General features: G+C 38.0%; 1 protein-coding gene across 2 annotated transcripts in view; it reads left to right on the top strand.

Moving 5' to 3' along the window:
* The window catches only part of RAPGEF2 (Rap guanine nucleotide exchange factor 2), a 233,688-nt gene that overhangs the window by 90,127 nt on the left and 126,134 nt on the right, over positions 1 to 17,427 (top strand). For both annotated transcript variants that reach the window (XM_081093130.1, XM_081093131.1), the window contains exon 4: positions 4,253 to 4,336. In XM_081093130.1, coding sequence (XP_080949256.1) covers positions 4,253 to 4,336 — 84 coding nt within the window. The remainder of the gene's footprint in view (positions 1 to 4,252; positions 4,337 to 17,427) is intronic.

Here is a 17,427-nt window from a genome sequence, read left to right on the forward strand (position 1 = left end):
TGGGAGAAACAGTGATCAACTGCTGATTTGCGTGGAGGCAAATAGCAATATGAAAATGATTAGGTGATAGTGATTGGTGTTTTAAATAACTTAGGTATTTAGAAGTATGAATAGAATTGAATGTCCTTGGAGAACTTTTGAAATCTATTTACAAAGGAAAAGAAAAAGGACTTGGCAGAGACTGCCCGAGACCCCTTTGCAATACTTCCATGTGATTCGCTGGGATCTGAGAGAAGTATATGTATGTAATTGAAAAAGAAAAAGAAAATTAATAAAGAAATGGGGTGTGCTTTGCCCTTCCTTTCCACTCCTTCCACCTGCTAGAATGTGGATATGGTGGTGAGATTTGGAGCTGCCACCTTAGCATATGAGATAGATGGAAGCCACGGGTTGGGAGTGAGGGAGCCACACAATGGAAAGGGCCTGGGTCTCTATACCAGGATGCCACCCTATCCCCCTTGGGCTGGCGGTGCTCAGGCTGTTCTGTGGGAGAGAGAAATAAACTTCCTTCTTGGTTAAGCCATTGCTATGCTTAACTTTTTGTTTTAATAGTAGCAGAGCCTGTTAATAAACTTGACTCTATAAAATAACTTAACACACGGCAACAAGCGCAGCAAACAAAGTCGAAGCATAAGCCACTCACTGGGGGAAATGGCACTCCTGTTTTCAAAAGGTTGATGTTACCAGGTATTAATAAATATTTCCAGATAAGAAAAAATTACACACCTTAGTAGGAAATCGGCTAGAAGTTACAACTGATTTCACAGGAAAATAAATAGCTATGGCTCACAAAATAAGAAAAAAGGGTGCTTTTATAACAATAAGAAAAAGAAATGAAAAGTAAAATTACACTAAGATATTGTTATTGAACAGAAAGAGTTTGTCCACCCAGCACTAGCAGAGCCAAACACTGAATGCCGAGGATTGCAGTGGGGGAAATATTGGCTCTTTTATGGTGAATGGCACCACCCAGGAGAACGGGAAGCTAATACTCAAAAGCCCTAACGCCCCGATAGCGTGTAGGTTACAGATTATGAGACCAAAATTACAAACCACTGTTGGTTTGGGGCTCGGGTCGGTATGGGAGCTGATTGGTTGGAGGTGAGGTGAGGATAATAAAGCATTTCTTCAGGTCTTGAGGACAGCTCTGAGGTCTTTCCAGTATCCCTCTGTCTGGTCTCATGGGATTGTTCCACCTTAGGGATCAGGAGCTGAAACATAACTTAGGGCAAGACGTTATCTTTAGCCCGCCAGAGGTCCAGGGTGTGTGGCCATTAGTCAGGTCCCGGACCAGATCGTTAGTCAGTTCCGGCTGCTGTCTTCTGCTGCCTCAGGGATTATCTGGGGGGAAGGGAGGCCAGGTCTCTGAGGGGTATATCCAGGGTGGAACAAAAGTAGGTTTACAATAGTGAGTACTCGAAACAGAGCTGATTCTTGTATTATTATTTATGAATTATTGTATTACTTTCCATATGAACAACTGTAAACCTACTTTACCCCACTCTGTGTGTGTATGTAGTGAGAGATGATGTCCAGAGCTAGGATTTAAAGCTCAATCCAATCAAAGTTATAAGGACCCTTGGTTTCAATATCGTTTTCATCAAGCAGATTGGCAAAACCCCAAAAGTTTGATTAAAAGCCTCTGTGGTAGGAAGCCCTGTGGCTCGCCTCTCACCTGCTGTGCTTCAGCCGCACCACACTGGCCTTCCTGCTGGGCAGTGTGAGCTGGTGGCCTCTGCCCTTCCACTTGAGATCCTCCTGCCCTGGGCCTGGAATACTGGTTCTTTGGGATCCATCCACTTGGCCAATGCATCTCCTTTGCTCAAATGCTCTTCTCAGAGAGATTGTTCTGACCACCCAGCTAAAACTATAATACTCCACCCCCCTTTTCCTGACCCTGTGCTATTTTTCCCTTTAGAGCACTGACTTATAATATTTTCAGTTTATTATTTTTTATTATTAACTAGAGGCCTGATGCACGAAATGTGTGCAAGAGTATGGCCTTCCTTCCTCTGGCTGCCAGCACCAGCTTCCCTCTGGCACCCGGGACCCGGGCTTCTCTCCAGCCACTGGCAAGCACCCGGGACCTGGGCTTCCCTCACAGCCCAGGCTTTGTCTGGAAGGGCATCCGGAAGGATGTCCGGTCTAATTAGCATATTACACTTTTATTATTATAGATTATCTGTATTGTCCCATCAGAATATAAGTTCCATGTGGACAGGGATCTTTTTTGTTGTTGTTCTCTGAAGTATTCTAAACAACTTGTATAGCCCTCATCATGAAATTGTTAAACATTTGTTAAATAAATGTAACACAGAATAGGAAAGATAGTCACTAACCTCTCTATATAAAAGGCTAATATGCAAATTGTCCCCACTGGAGTTTGGGAGACCGGGAGTCCTATCACTCGCTATGACGTATGCTGACCACCAGGGGGCAGCGTGGAATGAAGGAATGCCCTGGCCGGCAGCTGGAAGGCCCCAAGCCCTGATCACCATCCAGGCCTAGGGACCCTACCTGTGCACGAATTTTGTGCACTGGACCTCTAGTATTAATAATAACTATTTATGGTGCCAGGTGGGTACTAGAAATATCAGGGGAAATATTTTGTAAAGTATATGATTATCTAACCACTATGCTGTGTACTTTAAACCCAAACAAAATAATATTGAGTGTAAACTGTAATTGAAAGGTAAAATTTAAAAAATAAAAAAAAGAAAGTCATCTGTTGTCAGCTATCCTCCAGAGATAATAAATGTATGTTGTTTTAAACTGCTAAAAAAAAATGTAACAAGCTGCCCCAGCAGGTTGGGCTCAGTGGATAGAGCACTGGCCTGCGGACTGAAGGGTCCCGGCTTTGAATCCTGTCAAAGGCATATGCCTGCGTTGTGGGCTCATTCCCCAGTAGGGGGTGTGCAGGAGGCAGCCGATCAATGATTCTCTTTCATCATTGATGTTTCTGTCTCTCTCTCTCCCTTCCTCTCTGAAATCAATAAAAATGTATTTTATTTTATTAGTTTTTTAAATTAATTTATTTTTTTATTGATTAAGGTATTACATATATGTCCTTATCCCCCAACTGCCCTCATGCCCACCTCATACCCTGGACCTCTAGTAACTATTATAATAACTGTTTACATCTTTATATTTTGTTTTTTATGAAGCAACGGAAAGCATTTTCGGTTTAAAAAATTAAACTACAAAAATAAAACTGGTAATGGTGTCTGTATCCATTGGTTAGGCTTATATGCATGCATACAAGTCCTTTGGTTGATCTGCCCCCTTTACCCCCACCCTCCCCTACCTTCCCTCTGAGGTTTGATGGTCTGATCGATGTTTCTCTGCTCTGGATCTGTTTTTGTTCATCAGTTTATGTTGTTCATTATATTCCACAAATGAGTGAGATCGTGTGAAATGTAACAAGCTATAATAGTAAGGCTGTGGTGAAGCAAGTAGGCAAATAAATTGTTAACCACCTATGGAGAACACTATAATAAGATTTATCAGAATGACAGTGTATGTGTACCCTTTGGCCCAACAGTTGCACTTCTAGTTACTGGTTACAGTTACTACTATATGTACAAAATTACTCATTGTGGTTTTTATTTTTTGAAAATAATTGCATGCTGTTAAAAACAACCAAAACGACTGAGTAAGGGGTTGCTTATGTCAAGTATGGTGTGTTCACAAGACAGCGATTTGATACAAAGATCCCTAAGGTTTAGCACAAAGGAAAGAACACTATACTATCTTTTCTGTAAAAAGGAAATAAAAGATGGTGGAGGGAATACGAATAGGTGTCCATTTTTATGTGCATATGCATAAAGAAGTTCTGAAAGAATATCCAAGAAGTGTGGTGGAGAAATGGGGGAGCTTGGCAGCCAGGGAAAGGGTTGGGAAGACCAAGTTTTACTGTTTACATCTTTATATTTTTTGTTTTATGAAGCAACGGAAAGCATTTTCAGTTTAAAAAATTAAACTAAAAGAATAAAACTGGTAATGGTCAGTGCTATGCATCCAAGGAACATTTAAACTATTTAAATATATGGACAAATATCCTTAGCTTATTTGGGGAATAGAAAATAAATGATTCCTGTTTTTGAATAATGGTATTTTCATGGACATGTTTTATACTATTTCATTGTCCCTTATGATTCTGAAAGTAATATGGGTACTACACTTTGTGCTGTGTTTGTTTTGATTTTGTTGTTGTTATGGATAATCATCTGATTCTATTCTCTTTTCTTTTCAGTCCTGATGATATTGGGACCTGCTGGTATATCCTTCTCTCTGGTTCCGTGTTCATTAAGGAATCCATGTTTCTTCCAAGAAGCAGGTATCGTATAGACAATCGCTAATAGGTTATCCATGGAGCGTGAAATCCTCTGGCAGGATTGAGTTCTTTTGTAGAATTCTTTTCTCTCCCTATTTCCTCCTGAAACAAAGCAAGTCAGTGCCTTGGGGTGTTAAATGCATAAATCTTTAAGAAAGGACTGTTTCATGTTGTAAACACTGTTTCCAATCTCTTTAACAAAGGGCAGGAACAAAAGACATGCTGGTGACATGTCCATTTGTTACATGAACATGTCAGGCTAATTTAGGACATGTGTGTTCATAGAGAATAAAATCTGCCTCTATAACAGGCAGCCTCATAAGCATCCAAAGAGAGGAAAAGAAAGTTCATTGAGACCACATGGGACTAGAAATGGAAAGCCAGGAACTGTGGCTGACTTTTCTGCCTCTCAGGACCATATGGTCTCTCAATTTTGCATCTGTCTGTGGACTAGCTTCCCGCTCTCTAAGGCTATTAATGTCTTTCTCCCTGTGACTTTGGCTTGTATGTGCCAACTGTTGATTGATGACCTTATGTCCCCACTGTTTACACCATTTGACTGTAGCGCCTGTGTCTTGTCTTTGGATTCTTCAGGTTACAGTCTGATTGGCTTGGCATGGGGCCGATATGTTCTAGTTCCAATCAGCTATGGCCAAAGAGAGTTAAGACTCATCTGTTATAAATATGGCAGTGTATTTCCAGGTTCCCTGAATGAGGGTATCTGCTAATAAGTTTCAGTAGTTGTGTTTTCCAATTGTGTATTTTTCAGAAATACATATTTTCATTTTGACTCAAGAGTTTATAAAAATTTTAACTGCTTAAATATCTTTCTTTCCAATTATTATTTTATTTAAGTGACTAAATTTATTAAAGACTAGTGCTCTCCCTTCTTACTTTTATCACCTAGCCCAATATTAAAATATGTTCTCGACAAATGATTCTGAGTGGATCAAGGACATGTTAAGAATTTATTTTAAAAACGTAAACAGATTTTTATAAAAGAGTTCGTGAGATGGGAAGAGGTAATGGTCCTGGATGTGGTAAGAGAAGGCACTGAGATGGGTGCTTGGCGGCCAGTATGGTCGTGAGCCAGTGCCCGAGCCACACTGCGTCTCATGAAAAACAATCTCTGGTGCAGTCCCGATGCCTGTTCGCCCTCCCACTTCTCGGAGATCACACTGGCAGGCATTATTCCCTTTGGAGCATGGCCCTCGGAGAGAGGGAAGCTCCATCGGCTTGTTTGTTGTTTTTATAGTAGCAGTAGTTATCATAATAGTATTTGCGTTGGTGGTGGCAGGAGTAGTTAATAGAAGTAACGATAGTTGTAGTGATAAAATGATGAAGGAAGAATAGCTTAGTGTTTGGGAGTGCTTTCTATTTGCCAGCACCATTTTAAATGTTTTATGTGTTTAATCGTTTAATTTCACAACTATCCTTTGAGGTAAATACCATTTTTACCTGCATTTTATGACTGAAGAAACTTGGGCAGTGTAGAATTCCTAGAATTCTGCCTGGGAAGCTTGCAGTGACCGGCTGAAACAGTTCCTGTAATTATAGAATTCTCGTTCCCAGAGGAATGGAGAGTTGAATAGCAGTACTTTTCTGCTCCTTCAAACACAGGACCTGCTGTTTGGTTACTAACTGGGAGGAAGGTGTAGGACAAGAATATTTGAGGATTGGCATATTTTAAAAATTAGTGTAAAATGTAATAATAATTATGTAAATATAAATTATCACAGATAAAGAGAAGGAAAAGCGTCACTTCAAATCTCTCATCCAGGATAATCAGACTATAATATTTCAGTGCATACATGTTGCACATGCTAAGAACATACCTTATAAATAATTTCATGTCTTGTTTATTTTAATTAATATGTATATGCATTGTCTCATAACATTAAAAACTCTTTGCAAAGACTTACTCTTTATGCATCTTAATATCTATTTAAGGTTCAGTTATTTGAACTTTGCACAAGTTAGTTAAGGGTAAATTATGCTCTGATGAATGTGATTTGAAATTGATGCACCTTAAAGAGAACAGAGCTTAGTGGCTCCTCATCATCTTGTTGCGAGGTCTGTTGTACAAACTCAGTCTGCGGCCCCAGTGCTAGCGCCCTGGAGGAGCCTGAGGTGGTCTTCCTGGACTCCCAGCCGTCCTCAGCCCGTCAAGCAACAGCTTGTTCTATCTTGTGGAATGGGAACCTCATGTTCAGAAAGCTGTTGTTCTAGAGGAAGGAGGACTTGCAGTTCAGACCTATTTCATGAACACATGTTTTGGACTCTATGTCTAATTATTTTAAAAGATGACATAAGTTACTCTTTCCCTGGCTGCATGTCAACTGCTTGCAAGTCAGTACTTTAATGGGGCTAGGGAAGGAGTGGTGTCTCAGACTGAGTGACATAGCTGGGACTATATATAGGTTATTCCTTCATGTTGCACCTGGTGGCATTTGCTCTTTCCAAGTTGTTTGTTTCCTTTGGAGATGTTGCCTTAGGAATAGTGCGGAGATTGTCTTAATGTGAAAGAGTCTCTGCGTGGTACTTTGCTAGAAGTTGACATTAGTGAGTCCTATATATGTCTCTCTCCAGAAAATATTGAGGTTTGATTAAAGAATAATATGGCTTAGGTGTTAGTAATAGTCTGCTGGTTTTATAAAATGACGAATTCACAGATGATTCTCCACATTTACCATGATTGTATGTTAACCTAGAAATTGGTTATCAGTATATATGATAAGTAATTTGATCATTCTCTTGAAAATTTTGACTCATTTTGACAGGTAACTTACCCTTACTAGTTAGTTGTAAATCAAAGTACTTTGAAGTTTCATATTTTTTAACTAATTCTCATGAAATTGCTTTGAGACCGATATCATCACTTGAGAAGGGAGTTACACATGGCAGAAAATCTGTCATTTGGCTTCCAGATTTCATTAGCTGTATTGAATTCCTCAATTGCCATTTAAGTCAGCCTTTTATGTTTTTATTATTTAAAAATTTATTCATTTTCTTTTTAAACAGAGAAAAGTTGTTTTGGTTGATTATTTTTACTTTGGTTGTTCAAACATGAATATTATTCCTTGATGAGGTTTATAACATTTATGGAGCTTCTGACTTCCTGTGGGACTTCCATTGACAGATTCCTTACTCCTCCTCACTCTAAGCCAGTGGTTCTCAACCTGTGGGTCGCGACCCCTTTGTCGGTCGAACAACCCTTTCACAGGGGTCGCCTAAGACCATCCTGCATATCAGATATTTACATTACGATTCATAACAGTAGCAACATTACAGTTATGAAGTAGCAATGAAAATAATTTGATGGTTGGGTCACAACATGAGGAACTGTATTTAAAGGGCCAGAAGGTTGAGAACCACTGCTCTAAGCAATTCCAGTGATACAATGTTGTTTTTGTGATTTTTTTCTTGTAAATCTGTTAGATTTATCAAGTTTTGAGACATTGGTATTTGTACAAGTGGCTATAATATGGTGTTACATATTATGTCGCCCTGAGAGAGAGCTAAACTCTTGGTTTGGAATATAATTTTTATTCTTGCAGCAATTTACGATTTATAGTTCTAATTTTCTTAAAGTCTTATTTAAAAGTTAACTCAGTTTCTTTGTATGATCACAAAGATAGTGGGCAAAGGTAATTTAGGAATGTAGCAAAGGTTCTGATTCTCATTTAGGAACATGCCAGAAGGGACATTGGCCAGAGATGAATATCCCAGTGGTGTGAACTCTGTGTTTTTCCTGTAGGCAAAGCAGTGTGGCCACTACGTTGTGCAGGTTGTGCTGCACAATTCTACGACATGCTCTTGGCATCCATAGTCATAGTAGATTGATATATATAAACAGTGACAGGCAGAAAGTAGTGAAGTATCTTGAAAAGGTAGTTTTTTCAAAGGCATCATTTGCAATAGCAGTGGGCCTGGAAGGCAGTAGCATGCAAATAATCTTATATAAAGTCGCAGGTTTGGAAATGGTTTTCTTAATGTATTTTTGGTTTGTTCTGCATAAGGGCAGGAAAATATTAATAATGTTTATTGCCCTACTGCGGTCTAAATCAGTGTACATAAGGCACTGCAATAAAAATGGTTGTATACTTTAAAATTTCTCACTTCTCAAACTGCCTGACTCTTTAAATGTTGAAGCCTATTTTATAGTAAAGTCACAATATTAAATAACTTGGACTAATGTTACTTTTTGGCTGCTGTCTTCTTTGAAAGGTTGAGAATTCTAGTTTAGATATTAAAGATGGCTTCAGGCTTAGACTGTGTTTCTAAACTTTCAGCTTGGTGTTTCGATTATTTGTTAGAGAAGGGAATAGTTTACCTTGGCTGTATATTAACTCATAGCGTTAGGATCTTTTTCTGCTAATATAGAAATCATTTTTACATATATTTGCAAAAACAAAAAACAAAACACTAGCTATTAATGACAGGAAGTGCCTTGGCTGATTTGGCTCAGTGATTAGAGTGTCATCCCTTGGACCGAAGGGTCGCAGGTTCGATTCCTGGTCAAGAGCACGTAGGTGCAAGTTCCCTAGCCCTGGTAGGGGTGCATGTGGGAGGCAACCAATTGATGTGTCTCTCTCATGTGGATGTTTCTCTCTCTCTCTTCCCCTCCTCCCTCCCTCCCACCCTCTCTTTAGAAATCAGTGGGAAAAAATATCCTTGGGTGAGGATTAAAATTAAAATAATAAAATACATAAAGACACAAAGCGTTGTTATACAGATACTTCTTTGAATATATGTTGGTCATAATCCTGGAAAATCATCACTCATTAAAACGTGGAACCTGGTTTTCTCAATCGAGTCAATTTCACCATAGAGCAGGGGTGGGCAAACTTTTTGACTTGAGGGCCACAATGGGTTCTTAAACTGGACCGGAGGGCCGAAACTAAAGCATGGATGGAGTGTTTGTGTGAACTAATATAAATTCAAAGTAAACATCATTACATAAAAGGGTACGGTCTTTTTTTTTTTTTATTCATTTCAAACGGGCCGCATCCGGCCCGCGGGCCGTAGTTTGCCCACGGCTGCCATAGAGGCTGCCCAGAAGGGGCCTTTTAATAGAAATTGTCTTGCACACCATATTTAATCATAAACAATATTTTTATTGCTCTGACAGTAAAAAACTGTCTGTGTGTTTCACAAATACAGCAATTGGTAAACAAGCTCTTCACTTCTTATCCATGTGGGGCCAGGTTAGGGGCAGTAAGGTTTAAGGGAAAGGAATTGGAAGATACCAAGAGAAGGGTTGTAATTAAGCCTGGGAGCCAGAGGGATTAGGGACAAACACCTCTGGAGAGGTCTGGGGCCTCCAATGCATGACATGAGGGTCCAGCTGCCAGGTTATGTCAAGGGCAGACGGTACAAAAGTCGTGAGAAGTGATGCGTCTATCTGGCCAGCAGTGTCTGTTGAAACTGCTGAAATGCCACCAGAAGTTAGGATTGGTTCATGGGTCCCTTTAATGTTTATAGATTCTTCTGTCTCATTCTAAAATAGATTGGGTAGAGTTCAAATTTTGAGGCACATATCCATGTTATTTGAAACATTGATTGGAACTTGTATTAAGTCCTCCTTACTGTTGGTATCTGCAGTACGTTTTGGAGTATACATAGGAAGCAAGATGGTCTACTCCGTGCTGTCATGTAGCTTAATTTCTGGTTGCAGAGAGGAGGCAGTTTTATGTGAAACTTAAAAAATTTGCCCAGGTTTCATTAAATAATACAGTATAAATTGATATAGCGAAGATTAAGGCTGCAAAACCCCTTCAAAGATAGGGGTATTTTAATGTAAGTGGGTGGTAACTAAGGGTGGCTTTAACTTAAGGAAGTGAATTTTGAGGGGGTTTTATGATTTAGATTGCTGGGCAGTGGTTGGAGGTGAAATCTGGGTGTAGTCAAGAGCATGAGTAATGGCACAGAGGTAGGGTTGAGAGCCGGAGTGAAGGCACAAGAATAGGATCAAGTTATATAGAATAGAAATGCATTTTAGGACATAAAATAGTTGGGAAGGCGTTGGTGACTTTGGCATTAATGAGAAGTCTAGTTTACAAAGCTGCATAACTTGGCCAACTGTTGGTGAATTAAGTCTCAGGTAACATTGGCAGGAGGTTGAAAGAAATGCGCACATAATTTATTTGTACTATGTTGACAGCGTCCATTTGCAATTAGTGCTTCTCTTTCATTGAGACCAAATATATCCACAATTTAAAAATTAAAATTTTGCTATGGTCCTCTCCAAGATCACATTTTAAATTAGAGCTGGCAGCTTTCATGAAGATAAGTGGGAAAACAAGACATTTAACTAATCAGTTCTGAGAGGCTGAAATACTATTCTCATTATGATTCACATGACAAACAATGAGCTACTTGAGTTTAAAAAGCACAGGCCTACCTTACGCTTGCCAGTGCTACATGATAAGTTAATTGATTGCGCTGAGAACTTGGGTGTTTTTTATAGTAACGAAAAAGGGAGAAACAATGAGCCGATAATTCTGCATGCAGTAGAGACTGAAGACACATTACCTAGTATTTCTTATTTTATGTGAAGAGCTATATAGGATTAGAAAAATCATACTCTTAGAGTATAAATTTGTTATGACATGTGACACCTTTTTTGGAGAAGGAAGTGTGGCATTTAAAAAATAACTCACTAGTGAATTAAGTGATGGAAAGGCGGGTAACTTTACTGGACCTTAAATTTGTCTAAAAGGTATGAAGAAAAATAAGATCCGAGTTCTGAAAATGGTATATTAGAGGTAAGATTGACCTTCAGGTGTTGGCAAAATCACAGCAATGGGAGCACAGATTAAGCATGGAAGGGAAAGAGTGGTTATTAAAGAAGGAATGGGAAAAATAATAAAATAAAAACACACAAAAGAAAAAGGATAAATCATCTTAAACTGTCCACATTGAGTTTTGCAAATGAAGTATTTGTTTTACATACCTTTTCTCCTGCCATGGGAAGAAACAGGATTAAATGAGATGATGCATAAGTTAAGAAGTTTTCTTTATAGCCAGCATTATTAAAAGCTGTTTATTTCTTTAAATGAAAAAATGTGTCCCTTCCCTTCCAAGAGAAAACATAAGACCTTGTTAAATTTGTATTTGAAATGACCTAAAGTTAGTGGATGATGGCAGAATTAGTAAGCACTGACAAGCTGTATAAGAACTCACTACCTCAGGCATTGTCTTATACTACCCATTATCACATTATTTTATAGAAACAGTTGTTTGGGGGCCTGTATATAGTTGGCCAGCTAATGATAATAGTCAGTAAATAGAAATGGTACTTCGATTTTAACTTAAAAATGTTCAACTTGATTTATACATATGAACATATATGAATAACAATATATAGTTGAATTGAAATATATACACACACGTATATAAATAAATATGTATGTGTGTGTTGTGTGTGTCTTCTACAGTTATTTCCCTCCACACCTACTCCAGCAGCAGTTTTAAAAAAACCTGACATATCAGTATCAAGAGTGCCAAAGTATTCTACTTCATAGGTTAAGTAATTACTAAGAGATAGTTATCAAGAATGAATGGTAATTGTATTGTCCTTTTAAAATATTAATGTGTAAAACCTAATCACCACAAGAAATAGTATCCTAAAAAACTTCATATCTTAAGAGAATTGTTTACCAAAAGGATTATCAAAAGTGATGAGTAAAATGACTAGAGTTAATTTCTAGAATTAAACATTACTTTAGGCTATTAGTTATGTCTTTTCAAGAGAGTCATCAACTTGATGCCTAATTAATATTAATGGGCCCTTCTATCCTGACCTGTCTTCTAAATTGCTCACCTGCAATTCTTTATATGCGTGTCCTTGTCTTACTCATTCATCCTACAAATATTATTAAGTGCCTTCTATGTGCTTGCCTAGAATATCATGCTGCTTGTGTGTCATCAGAACCAAGAGATAAAAGTGCAGATTTGAGAAGGAAGAGGGGTCATTTGTCTGGTGCTGCAGGGATATGCAATAAGGTGAAAATAGAGACATCACTTTGGTTGAGGAGACAGTGGGAAGATAAGGAACTGGCCAAAGAGAAATTTCATCAAAATGAAGACTTTTATTGTGAAGAGAAGCAGGGAAACAGGGGTGGTGGCTGGGAGCTGTGAAGTCAAGAGGGATTTGTTTCTTTACAATGAGGAGATGCTAGTGCGCATTTGTATGTTGACGGAGAGCAGATTTAAGAAGAGTAAGTAGATATGATAGGAAAGAGCGGAGGTCATTGCAGGTGTGGATGAAACCCACAAGGTGGAGAGCTGTTAGCTTTGGAAAGAGTGAAAGAGCATCCCCCTTTTCACACAGGTTTAGGATAAAAGGCGTAGGTCCGTATATTTGGGAGTTCAGTGGTGGGTATTAAGGAGTTTGAAAGAGAGAGAGAAGTTGTGAAACAAAGGTAATGCCGAGTGCCCACTTGATATTTGTGGTCATAGATTTATTTATTTTTTCTTCTTTTTTCCTATCAAATTTCAGCTGTTCCTAAAGATGGAGAAGGTGGGTGGTCGGGTGTTGCTGGAGTTTGTACTTTGCCTGTTGCAAACACTAAAGGGAGAGAAGGGGGTAGGGGTTAAGGGTGTATGTGGGTATATCTCTATGTGAATTTGCTCCAGGTCCCTTGCACTCTAGATACATATCTGGGATGCAACAAACGCCTGCAATTCTGCGTGACCACCTGCTGTTCCTGTCTCTAATGACTTAAATAACCTGCTTGTCACTTACTGTAGAAATGTCTGTGAGTCTCAGTTCTGACCTCACTTTTGTCCCCTGACAATTTTTGGGTTTTTTTTAGTAAATAACATTTCAGAGTTAGACATGACAGTATGGATTAGATCAACTGCCTGAATCCACACTCCGCTGCCTTTGTTCAGGTGTCACCTGCTTTATTTAAGTAGCTCCTCATATGCCTTCAATCCTCCATAGTGTCACCATGTGATTGTTAAAAAGCACAGACATTTTCTTGTTGATCCCTTGTATAATGAGCTCAGATGACTTATGCTAACACATTCCCTTTTAGAAATAATTACATGGTAGTCCATGATTTATTGGATGTCAGGTTAATGGAGAGAAGAAGAATCAGGGAAGAGAATGAGGCTGCAACATAATGGACGAAGGAGTCTGGGGACAGTTCATGAGAAGCTGCGACCAGTCCATCTGTGCAGGAGTGCAGAGAGGGGGGAAGGGCAATTGGCATATTGTTGGATATAATTTTGCTTACTGTATCAATTACAGCTAGTTTTGGTTGCATAGACACAGCAGGAGCTAATTGTTCTCTCATGTAAAAGAACCCTGAAGGTAGTTGGTCCAGGATCTGGTGGCTCCACAGTATGAAATGTTTACAGGCTTCCTTCCATATTTCCGCCAGCTCATAGCTTCCATCTTCAGGTCGTGGGCTCATAGCACAGGATGGCTACCCACCTCCAGCTAGGGTGTCTGCGGGGGAAGCCAGAAGTAGGAGGAAAGGCGGAAGAGAAAAAACCTAACTTCCACCCAAATCGAATTTTTTGAAACATCCCTTTTTATAGCTCGTCCAGAATGTAGTGTACAAATTCAGGCCACCCAGGAGCCTGAGACATGTAACATGTGTTTTATTCCAAGATGCAGTGTGCTCCACTAAAAATAGTAATATAAAAATACCCTTCTAAGGAGAAAGAGGAGAATGGGTGTTGGAGTAGGCAACCAGTAGCCTGTTACACTTGCTCTTTAGTTTTCCCTCACGTTCTCTTAGTTTAATTGCCTTTTTTTAAAATCTCCGGATCATTCTTCTCCTTAGTCCTAGGCTCACACTTTGTGAGCTTAGCCATACTCCTTCAGGTCTTGCATCATCCATAATTCCTACTTGTCCTACCTAAAGTTGACTCAAGTCCAGGTATTCCCATGACACATGAGGTAAAGATATATATGAAAGATTTTTAAGGACATGCTGGGAAAGAGTTCCAAGTAAGGCAAGTAAGATTATGAAACCTGTGAACTTGGTTTGACTAGAGTTGATGTATTAAAGGGAGAGTTTAGTTGCACTTGACATAAATATAGTCTGTGTTAAATTTTGGATAAGATAGGTCTCTAGTAAATTAAAGGAGTAGAGTTAAATATGTAAATGATAAAATGAAGTATACTAAAATGTTCCTCCTTTGGGGATTAGTTGTACTTTCTGCTCCAGTTTGAAACGTCTTCATCCTGGAAAGCTAACGTGATTTTTAAGCATTTTTTAAAGACCACCCCTGCCCTTTTAAATCATATTCTGATATGATACCTGATGCACAGAGCAAAACTGTTCTCTGGAGAGGGAGTTCAATTGCTGGATCAAGTTGGGAATTTGGTTGCTATAACTACAATTTCACAGATGTGCTGTACGTATAGACGCAAACTTTCGTAGTCCTTGGAATACTGGCTTTGGTAGTGTCTGAACAGTGAGTACACAGCCTTACAGAGAGGGACTCTGCTGTTTTTGTGTGTGTAGCTGATGTGGCATCTCAGGTCATCTTATGCTTGAGGTCTCCAGTAAGGGAATCTGTCCTTGATGATCCTTGGTGTAAATGAGTATGTGAGTTCACCCTAGAAATCCTTATTTGCAGTGATGTTTGGATTTCTCTTGCAGAAGTAAATTTTCTATTTCGTAAAGGTTTTAAAGTCTGATGTGTGTGTCAGTGAAATACAGTATTGTATTTCGCAGTAAAATGTCGGAATTGCTTATCTGCTGTTAGGTGTAAAGGAATTCACAGCCCTTGCTTGTGCCAGTTATTTTGGGGGTCAGGGTGGGTTGGAGGGATGTGTGAATTACTGTCTTAACCTATGAATTCAAAGGCTCTTACATATATAGCAACTAAATTTGTTTTTGTTTAAAGAAGCACACTTTAGTACTGAGAACACTAACAAAATAACAAGAGGAAAGATATTGTTGAGAGAAAGATTGATATGTGAAGGAAATTATATGTGGTGAAATCAGAATGTCTTTATAAAATTAAAATTTCCAATTAGTCATAGTTCAGGGATCCTCTTTTTTATTTGTATCATGAATTAAATTATATATACACATATAGAAATTGTATAAATATATTTATATATAATTACATATATGTTAAAACCAACAAAATAATATATTTGAATGATAAAGAAAATAAATTTATTCTATATTATCTATCTGACTATTTTTTTGGATGTACTGAAAAATGTTTAATAGTGCTTGAAGAGTAAAAATAGTTGAAATAAATAATGTAAAATAATAGCTTAGACATTCATATAATTTCTTTCTTGTTAAAATTTAAATATAATGTGGGTTTTAAAACTATCTGCTTAATATTTATTACTGATTAGAATATGAACTATAAGTCTAACATGTTAAAAGTTATGGGTTTCCTTAGATATTTCTGACTTTTGCCACACGTTTATGGTTTCATAGGGGTTAGGTATTTTTGCAATTAAATTAATTTTTTTTTCGATGACTTATTTATATTTAATAACTATAAACTTCCTAGTGTGTTAGTTTCATTAAGATAACTTTGTCATAGCTTGGCCTGCGTGGCTCAGTGGTTGAGCATCGACCAATGAACCAGGAGGTCACAGTTCAAATCCTGGGGGCATATGCCCAGATTGCGAGCTCGATCCCCAGTGTGGGATGTGCAGGAGGCAGCCGATCAATGATTCTCTCTCATCATTGATGTTTCTCTCTTTCCTCTCTCTTCCTCTCTGAAATCAATAAAAATATATATTTAACGAAAAAGCTTGGGATTGTTCTTTCCTCTTGAATTTTTTTGGAGTAGTTTGAGAAGGATAGATGCTAATTCTTTTGAGTGTTTGCTAAATTTACCCATGGATCCACCTGGCTCAGGACTTTTGTTTGTTGGAAGTTTTTTGATTACTACTTCAGTTTTGTTAGTTGTAATCAGTCTGTTCAGAATTTCTGTTTCTTCTTGATTCAGTTTTAGAAGATTGCATATTTCTAAGAATTAATCCATTTCTTCGAGATTTTCCAATATGTTGGCATATAGTTGTTCATATTTTCTTATAACCCTTTGTATTTCTGTGGTATCAGTTGTTACTTTTATTTCTGATTTTATTTATTTTGTATCTCTTTGTTTTTTGATGAATCTGGTTAAAGGATTATCAATCTTGTTGATCTTTGCAAAGAACCAGTTCGTGGATTCAGTGATCTTTTGTATTGTCTTTTTAGAGTATTTCATTTATCTCCTCTCTGATCTTTATTATTTCCTTCCTTCTACTCACTTGGGCTTTGTTTGTTCTTTTTCTAGTTCGTTTAGGTGAAAGGTGAGATTGTTTATTTGAGATTTTTGTTTGTTTCTTTCTTGAGGTAGGCCTGTGGTGCTATGTATTTTCCTCTCAGGAGTGCTTTCACTGTGTTCCATAGATTTTGTGTTTTGTGTTTTCATTTTCATTTGTCTCAAGGTGTCTTTTGATTTTTCCGTTGATCTCATTGTTAACCCATTCATTGTTTAGTAACATGTTATTTATCCTCCATGTGCCTCTGTGTTTTTCAGTTTGCTTTTTTTCTTATAATTGATTTCTAGTTTCATAGCACTGTGGTTGGAGAAGATACCTGATATGATTTCAGTCTTTTTAAATTTATTGAGATTTATTTTATGTCTTAACATGTGGTCTAGTATCCTAGAAAATGTTCTATGTGCACTTGAAAAGAATGTATATTCTGGTGCTTTGGGGTGAAATGCTCTGAAAATATCAATTAAATCTATATCTTGTCTAGTGTGTTAAGACTGCTGTTTCCTTGTTGCTTTTCTGTCTAGATCTATCCATTAACATCCATGGAGTATTAAAATCTCTCATTTATGTCCATCAAGATTTGCTTTATACATTTGGTGCCTCCTAGTTTAGATTCATAATTGTTTATAAGGGTAATATACTCTTGTTTGATTGATTCCTTTATCATTATATAATGTCCCTTGTCTCTTACCAAAGTCTGCTTTAAAGTCTATTTTGTCTAATATACATTTTGCTACCCCAGCTTTTTCTTTTTTCCCCTTCCAGTACATCTTTATTGATTTCAGGGAGGAAGAGAGAGAGAGACAGAGAGAGAGAGAGAGAGAGAGAGAGA

This window comes from Myotis nattereri (genome assembly GCF_964212035.1).
Source record: "Myotis nattereri genome assembly, chromosome: 5".
NCBI classification, from domain to species: Eukaryota; Metazoa; Chordata; class Mammalia; order Chiroptera; family Vespertilionidae; genus Myotis; species Myotis nattereri.